Raw genomic sequence first — 10,108 nt, forward strand, 5'->3', positions numbered from 1 at the left:
TATGGTAAAGAATGGATTATGGACGCTGGATGTTCTCATCACGCGACGGAAAATTCCACCTTATTATCTATTATTCGTCCTCATCATGGCAAAAAGATCATTGTGATAGTTGATAATTCTTTGCACCCTGTTGTGAAAGAAGATGACACAAATGGTGGTGATATTATTCTTGAAGATGTGTATCATGTCCCAGGTTTAAAGAAAAATTTGGCTTTTGTTGCCCAAATAACATTTGGGAGATTTGTCTTTTTTGGCCCTGATAATGTACAAGTTCTTTCAAACTTAAAGAATATTGATGCTGGTATTTTGCTTACTATAGAACAAAGAAAGACTCTGTATATACTCTTAACCAGTGAAATATATGTTAAAAGGACGAGTCTTACAACGACTTTATCACTTTGGAATGCTCGCATAGGTCATGTTGGTTCTCAGCTCCTACACAAAATTTCAATGTAGCGGTTGTTGAATCGTATGCCCATTTTTAACAATATACATAATGATGAAGTCTGTGCAAGCTTCCAGTAAGAAAAGTCTCATCGATTTCCAAATTATGATAATCGAGTATCTACTATGTTGGAATTGGTACATTCTGACATTCAAGGACCAACAGGAACAACTAGTTATGCTGGTTTCCGTTATTTCATGGTGATTGTTGATGATTTCTCTCGTTTAATCTAAGTTTATTTCCTAAAACAAAAAAGTGAGATTTTCTCAAAATTTGGCGAATTTAAAAATGATGTGGAAAGGGAGTTGGTTTATCTGTTAAGGGTTTGTGTACCGAAAATGGAGGATAATATATGCTTCAATATCAAATGACTTGCCCAGATACTCCACAACAAAATGGAGTTGCTGAGCGTAAGTTGACTCACCTTACATCTATTTGCCTGTGTTGGCTTCATGAAAAATGCCTTCCCCAAGACTTGTGGGCTGCTGCAATCCAAACTGCATGTCATGTTGTAAACAGAATAACCCCATGGCCAAGAGCTAAATTTTCACCTTTTGAGCTAGCATGTCACCGGAAACCCAATGTGAGTTATTTTCAAATTTTTGGATCTATCTGCTTTGTCAACATTCCAAAACATAACCGGACTACGATGGATGCAAAGGCTAGGTGCTGTATTTTTATTTTTTTTTGTTATGATACTTAAAGAAAATGGTGGAGATATATTGATTTGCATACCATGAAGGTCATTGTATCCTGTGATATGGTTTTTGAAGAAGTATCATCACATGTGACAAAAACAAATGAACGAAAAGGAATTGGAGATCTCACTTTTCTCCCACTTTTTCGTGATGTCTCTGAGTCTGGAAATGAGCAGAATAATTCCCCAAACAATTCTTCATTGGAAGAGGCTACTGAGACTACTACTAGAAGATCAACTCGACAAAGAAAATAACCATATTACTTAATTGATTATCAAGTTCATATTAATCAGTTTTCTGTTGTTTCTTGTATTTTTCTGAATAATGTGTATGAAGTAGAACAAAAATCATATGATGAAGCAAAATGGTTTCCAGAATGGGAAGAAGCAATGAATGAAAATATTTTAGCAACGAGGAAAAACGATACATAGGAGTTTGTCCCAAAACCGAAGGATGTTCATCCAATTACTTGTAAGTGGGTCTATAAAGTGAAGAGAAGGGTTGATGGTCAAGTTGACAGATTCAAAGCACGCCTTGTAGCTCGTGGTTTTTTGTAGCAATACGGCCAAGACTACGGTGATACATTCAGCCCCGTGGCTAAAATGGTTACGGTCCTCACAATAATTTCTCTAGCTACTAATAAAGGCTGGAAATTATGACAACTTGATGTTAAAAATGTATTCCTTTATGAGACTTTGATTGTGAAATATTTATGGAGCAACCTCATGTTTTTATTTCTAATGAGTTCCCAAATCATGTATGTAAACTCAAGAAGGTTTTGTATGGTCTCAGGCAAGCCCCCTGGGGTTTGGTAAGATTGCTTAATATCTTACATTCTGTAGTTTTTAGTATGCTAATACTGATCCAAGTTTATTTATCAAGAAAATAATTGTTATGTGCATTATCGTTCTGTTATATGTATAGATATGATTGTCACGGGAGATAATGATGCTGAAATTGATTGTCTTCGGGATGCACTTTCTGTTAGTTTTGACATGAAAATTTTGGGTGAAACTAATTGATTTCTTGGTCTGAAAATTGAAAGGTCTGATGGATACTTTGTTTCACAAAGAGGATATGCCTCAACTCTTCTACAATGGTTTCATATGGATGAGTCGAAATCTATGGCCACTCCTATGGAATCTTGCTTAAAGCTTTCTGAAGATGGAGGAAAGTTGCTAGAAGATGCAACAGCTTTCCGAAAAATTGTTGGTAATTTATTCTACTTAACAGTCACAAGGCCAAATATTTCTTATTCTGTCGGAGTTATTTCTCAATTCATGGATGAACCGTGTGAGAGTCCCTTAGCTGCAGCTAAAAGAATATTTCGCTACATCAAAGGTACACTATGGATTGATGTATAGGAAATCTGAACCCTTTCTTTTGAGTGGCTTCACAGATGCAAACTGGGCATGTGATATAAGTGATAGACGCTCGATGACAGGGTACTGTTTTACTACAAGCTCAGCTGCAATCTCATGGTGTAGTAATAAACAACCCACCATTGCACTCTCAAGTTGTGAAGCAGAGTATGTTGCAGCAACAATGGCTACTCAAGAATGCTTATGGCTGAAGAGACTCTTTCAGGAATTGATGTGAAACAGAGTATGTTGTAGCAACAATGGCTACTCAAGAATGCTCATGGCTGAAGAGACTCTTTCGGGAACTGATATATGCCCTTAACTACCCAATTTTTTATCTATTGTGACAATGAGAAAGCAATCAAGCTTGTTGAAAATCCCATTTTTCATGCTTGCACTAAACACATTGAAACTCATTTCCATTTTGTTTGAGATAAGGTGTTAAGTCAGGATATTCTTCTTCAGAAAATAAGAAACAAGGATCAAGTTGCTGACACTGTCACCAAAACACTTGCCAAGGATAAATTTGAAGTCTTTCGTGAAGCTCTTGGTGTCATTGATCGTAAGTTTCCATTAAGGGGGAATGTTGCAAATTAGTGAAACTTACTCTAATTTGGTCAATCATTACTCTCTTGTATTTAGGAAATAATATAGGAAAATAAATAACTGATTCCTGAAAATAAGTCTTTCCCTTTTAGGTCACTAAGTTTAGCTATTTTCCTTTAAAATAAGTTGTACTGCCGTGTAGATGAAATCAGTGCAGAAAACTATTTTTCTCTCATTTTTTTTTTCTTTCCATCGTATTTTCGTCCAATTTCGAATTGGGAACTTCTCTTCTTAATTGATTATATTTTTTGACATATACTACATATTAGAACTTTTAGACGTACATGCATAGTCATCCTTTTGTTTAGCCTTTACCATCTTTTATTTAAAGTATTAACTTTTCATGTCACATTCTGGTATATCTGACTTGTTTTTTGCATCCAATATATCTTCGTCAGAATTACATATAGCAATACCCTTCTCTTTCATTCTTAATATATTATATTTCACATCAAATCCCCTAGTCATGTTCTTATTTATGTAATCCCTAATGGATCTATTCTCTAATCATAGTCTTAGAGTCCAACTCGGCAATAATTGGATCCTCCTTCCGTTCAACGTTATCATTACATAGATTGTAGTCATTCATTTTCCCGTCCCACTCAAGCATCAAAACTTGGTTAATCCACCGAACTTCTCAGCCATGTGCATTTCAAATTATCATTGTTATGGCCTATCTTTGGCGTAAACACAAATAACATCTTTCTTATAGTATTCCTTGAACATTTTAATACAATATACAATAAAATTCTCCAATAACGAACTAGGAGGATCATCACTCCCTCCATATCATAACTTGATGATTGGTGTTCTACCTCCAACTCAACCGTACATATCAAGGAAGAAATCGAAATACACCCTATCCTTGTCAATGTTTGGAAACAACACAACTTGCTACTCCAATAATGTGTTGTAGACCCCTCCCACTCGATCTAACCATCAGCCCACATATATATATATATTCCTTTATGGGGAACTACAAATATGTTGGATAACAAAAAGCGTACACATGAAAGAAAAATATTTAATCCCTTTCACAGTAAAATTTGAGTACACATACACATCTATTACAACAAAAAATTCTTTAAAATCATGCAACACTTTGGTAGTACCAAATCTACCATATGGGTTCCCAAGGATTTTGTGTTGCATATTAGATATGAAAAAAATAAAATTTAAATAAAACCCACTCAAATGCAACAACTAATCATCGATTGGAATTGTACAAGTGTGCATGTAACTAGGAGTCAAAATAGGATAAAGACAAAATAAATACTCAAAAGATTTGTTGAAGAATGCTCATTTTTGCAAACCTTAACTCGATGAATCGATTCAATGTAGCACAAAAAATTACCCAATGACACAATGCAGTGCTTCGGAGAATGCATGATAGTTGGAAGATGAGGTATTAGGGAGACGATTTTGTCAGAAGGTAGGATGGTAATCGTGTCAGCCAGAGTGAATGAGGCATTTTCACAAAATTTAAGCGACTTATATAATTATCCAAAGGCATAATGGTTACAATGTGACAAAAATTCACATTAGTAAAGGTAAGTAAATAGGGGTAAGTGTGAATTTTATACAAACAACATGTGGGCACAACATATAGTTTTAAAACTATGAGAGTTTTGTCCAATTTTCCCAAATCACACGAGGGTATTATATAATTTTTTCAAATTCATATAATAACACAATCTGTTAATATTTTAATACATTTTAAATTAGGATTAATTTGAATTTCTAGTACCAATTTAAATCGATCCAAAATTCAAAGTGTTTAAACTTTTCAATCAATCCAATTCAAAATTCCAAAAAATATGAACATTAAAAATATGATTTGGTTTGGATTTGAGATATTTTGCTCATTCCTATAAACATCCATATATAATATAATATAAGATTCCAAGTCTCATCTATCTCATCTAACACAAACCTATTTTAGCACAAGTTTGTTTTGAATTGATCATAAAACCATATTAGTTCAAAGATAAAGAAATAGAATCAAATTCTACCTATGAACGGCTACTATAGTACACTTAATATAGTTTTGTTAAAAAATAGGACTTATATTAAAAGCCCAAACAAAGTTCTTATACTCATGTGATTCTAGATCATATTATCAAGTCTAGCTTTGGGCGTGAGAAGTCTTGGCTCTGACCCACTGTTCAAAATTATAACAATATTATAAATACATGTATAATATTAAATTAGTACCATAATATTTTAAAAGTTAAAAAAATAATAAAAAAATAATTTTAAAGCTTATTATTTTATACTTATCTATACAAATATTATATAAAAGTTTTTCTAATTTTTTTATTTTATTTTTTATTTTTTTGTTCAGATCCTATTAAAAATAGTCCTGCATATTATAATATACCATTAGACACCTTGAAGTACATTTGAGTTAATAAGGTGCAAATTCAATACTCTGTGGATTAGACACCTTGAAGTACATTTGAGTTAATAGGGTGCAAATTCAATACTCTGTGGTGCACTTGGTACATATAATAAAATTACACAAAAAATGATAGTAAAAAAATATAATTATAGAGAAAAAGAATTTAATAGAAAATATAAATTGATTCTTTTGATTAATAAAACACATCATTCATTTAAGAAATATATGTATATAAAAAAAATCAAATAAGAAAATATGCTATATTGCTAGTTGAAAAAAAATAAAAATTGATCACGAAAAAATGATAAATTGAATAAGAAAAATATTGTTGTATTTCTTAGTTATGTTTTTAATTTGATAATATATTTTAACAATAATTTAGATATGATATTTTATGAGATTTGAATAATATAAAAAATTAAATAGTAGGAAAAAATAAAAATAAATTAAATCGTAAAAAAATAAAATAAATAAACATACATTGTACCATCAATTTTAGTTCTTTTCATTTCTTTGCACACAAAAGAGAAATGAAATTAAAGAATAAATAATAGTTTATTTCTCAATTCTAAATTATGAGTGTGTTTGACAATTAGCTGATAGCTGTTAGTTTATTCGATTAGTTGTTAGTTGTTAGCTGATTCAATTAGCTGATTTGACTAACTTATTCGATTAGTTGTTTGTATTAAAGTGTTTAGTAAAATAGTTCTTTGATACTGTTTATACGTAAAATGACCATTAAGGATATTTTATATTTTATTTTAAAAATATTTAGTTGAGTTTTTTTTGCTTGATAGACTTTTTTAGAATTTTATTATTAATTTCAAAAATTAGAAAATTTTTATTAAAATATTTATTTTTATTATTTTTAAAATATTTTGTAAAAAATTAATGCAAACTTATTGAAAAATATATATTTCTTTCATTATATATAAAAGAACAAAAATCATTAGTATATGTATTTTTATTATATTAATTTTTAGTTAGTATATATTTACATTAAATTTATAATTTTAAATAAATATATTCATTTTTAATAAAAATAATACTTCCTCCGTCTCACATAATTTTTTCATATTTTCTATTTTCGTCCGTCTCACATAACTTGTCCTTTCTATTTTTGAAAATATAATTATGCACTTTAATCGTATTTTAAATTTTAAATTTTAAATTTTATAACTTTTAAAATTTTAATTAAACTATTTACTTATCTTAATCTTAATTTATAATTATATTTACTAAATATTAATTATTTTTACTAATACACTTTATAATTACCTATTAATTATACTTTACCTAAATTTCCGTATCTACAGTAAGAAGCCCAAAATATTTAAGATTGAGCGAGTATGTGATAAAAAATACTATATAAATGAGTCGATAATATTAATATTTTTATATTATCTTTATTCTAAAAAATAAAAAAATTATAAATAAAATAACTGACATATAAAAAAATAATTATTTTAAATTTATAAATATGAATTTATAAGTTATTAGAAGAAAATATATTCAAATAATTAATAAATTGTGTAATAAAGAAAAATTAAAATAAAAAAACTAATGTGAAATATTGTGATATACAATTTTTTCAAAAATAACTTTTTGAACTAATAAGCTAATTGAAAGCACTAATTTACCAAATACTAAAATTAACTAATTTACTGATCAAATAACTAAAAATTTTTCAATAAACTAAAATTTTTTGAAATAACTGTTTGCCAAATACCTCTCAACAAAAATAAGAGAATATGAATATTTCCCCACACCCTAAACACCTATCGTAGAGATCTTCATACTTTTAATCAATATTCTTTATATTTAGTAACCAAATACAATATTTGTCAATATATATAAATAAAACATTAAATATTCAAATGAGTTGAGATTGCTGAGTTGGTCTAAGGCGCCAGATTAAGGTTCTGGTCCGAAAGGGCGTGGGTTCAAATCCCACTCTATTTTATTTTTAAAAATATTTGTTTGAATTTTCAATTTGAGTTTTGAATAATGCTACATGATGTAATATAAATAAGTGTTAATATAATATTATATATATATATATATTTTTAATAAAATGTACACATTTGTGTATATATGACTACTTTTATTTATTTATTTTTTTAAATATTTGTTTGGATTTTGGATTAGAATTTTTAATATTAAAAATTTTAATTTTGAATATTGATGTGATACACAATAAATTGGGTGTTTTCTTTTTTTATAATGTACAAATTTGTGTATATATGACTACTTTTGTTTTTTTAAAAAAAATATTTGTTTGGATTTTAGATTTAAGTTTTCAATAATAAAAATTTTAATGTTGAATGTGATACAAATAAATATTGATATAATATTTTCAGTGTAAATTTATGTTTTAATATTATTTTCAGTATAAAATGAAATTAAAAAATGTGTTGAGATGGCCGGGTTGGTCTTAGGCTACCAAATTAAGGTTCTGGTATTTTTGTTTTTTTGTTTTTATAAAATGTACAAATTTGTGTATGTATGGCTACTTATATTTCTTAAAAAATATTTGTTTGGATTTTGGATTTGAGGTTTAAATAATAAAAAATTTAATTTTGAATATTTGGATGATTTGATATAAATATATGTTGATTTAATATTTTGAATGTAAATTTAATTTTTAGTATTATATGAAAAAAATATATATATGTTTGATTTTGGAAGAAGATATTATCAACATATATTTTGAATGTAAATTTAATTTTTAGTACTATATAAAAGAAAATATATATGTTTCATTTTGAAAGAAAATTTAAAAATAGTAAAAAATTTAAAAAAAAAATCTAAAATAAGCACTTTCTTAATGTTTTCTTGATAATAACAAGAATATCACATTGAACATTATTTTATATAAAATATCTTATTTAAAATTTATTTTATCCGAATATACTATAATGAAAGAAATATTAATAAATTATATCGATGTGTACAATAATGAATTTCTTTTTCTCCTCTCTCTCTCTCCAAAGGCCAACGGAGAGATCATTTCTTTTTCTTGGATTATTTTTTTTTTATTTTCCAATGATAATGGTAGGTGGGACAAAGTCAAATTTTTATATTTTATGAACGAGAGAGAAAATCAAAGGAACAAAGATGTTCTCTCTTTGCAAGATTTGTGAATAGATAACGCATAGTATTTTATAAGCACACATGGTTAAATGTAAAGTGACGCTCTCTTGACAACATTTTAGGCGGCAAGAAAGGTTTTTGTTGAAGCAGCTTATGGACGTGCAAATTGAAGTAGAAGATCTATCAAGACTTTTATACCAAGCCAAATAATGAAAAGTTCAAATAAATCCTACACCTACCACTGGTATAATAGTCTGTCATCAATGTTCAATTGGTAAGATGGTGATGAATTGGTTTAAACCTTCCACTAGTTGACTTATTGCGCTCTATTCAAAATTTTAATATGTACTAAAATTTTGTTCACACACCAAAAAATGAACGAGTAGAATAATAAATTTCAATTTTTTAGTAGTCTTAATCTTAATATTCTTTGTGTATTCAATAACCTAGATTTAGATTCAAGTATAATACTGTTGCATACGTATCCACTTCGTGTATCGAGTCGTGGATGCTTTATTTCACCACCACATAGTATCGATGTGTAGCCTACGTTGTAAACTTGGAGCCGTGTACGTAATATGAAAGCGCTTATAAATACTAGCATTTGTTGAAATGAAAGAACACACACAAATTCCTCCCCACTCTTATCTTCATGCTTCATCATTACATATATATATATATATGTTTACATACTAACATACATACATACATATAAAGTAATAATTACATTTATATATATATATATACATACTTACCACACATACAAAACATACATATCTATATATATCTAATATACATACATTTAATTAATATATATATATACACACTGCATTATTATATATATTATAATACAAAATATAAAATAATGGTTAGCGGTAAGAATAATTAATATTTTTATTGGTTAATCCTGTAATAATATTACAATAAATATAAGATTTTTGTATTTTTATTTTTATTTTTATTTTTGTTCTTTCTTTGACCCATTCTCTATAGGAATCTCCTATCCTCTTTAGTGGAACTCTCTCCAAGCAAAACAAAATACCTAATGTGGAACACTTGAGAGAGCTAAATATAATCATTCACATTCTATTGAATGGGCATTACTAGAAGCAACTTTATGACGACTCTTTAAGAAAAACAACTCTAAAAAATTTCAATGCATAGAAAAAATTCCAAAAAAAAAAAAAAAAAACAATAGCATATCCAGTTCTACCAGATGTGTTTTCTCAAACAAAAGTGATAGATAAAATTTATTTGGAAGAGTTCATCTCTAATGAACGGCAATACCAATTTTTTTTTTTCTAACAAAACTAGACGTAATAGAGTAAATAAGCATCGATGAATAGTCATGATGATGATTTGGAGTTTTACATGTTGAGAGCTTAATTCATATATTAGTGCAATCATTTTATTATATTTATTTGAGACATAACAATGTTTGCCAATATTAACAAAAATATATATATATATATTTTTCATATTAATATAATATATAATTTTATGT

The 10,108-nt window shown here is 28.0% G+C and overlaps 1 protein-coding gene across 1 annotated transcript; it reads left to right on the forward strand.

The window, feature by feature from the left end:
* Window positions 1-2,249: 2,249 nt before the first annotated feature.
* LOC127264713 (secreted RxLR effector protein 161-like) lies at window positions 2,250-2,742 on the forward strand. The gene is made up of 2 exons (XM_051294213.1): window positions 2,250-2,484; window positions 2,543-2,742. Exons 1-2 carry the CDS (start codon window positions 2,250-2,252, stop codon window positions 2,740-2,742), a joined length of 435 nt encoding a protein of 144 aa, XP_051150170.1.
* The last annotated feature ends 7,366 nt before the right edge of the window (window positions 2,743-10,108 follow it).

This window comes from Andrographis paniculata, unplaced genomic scaffold (genome assembly GCF_009805555.1).
Source record: "Andrographis paniculata isolate CXL003 unplaced genomic scaffold, ASM980555v1 Contig71END, whole genome shotgun sequence".
NCBI lineage: Eukaryota > Viridiplantae > Streptophyta > Magnoliopsida > Lamiales > Acanthaceae > Andrographis > Andrographis paniculata.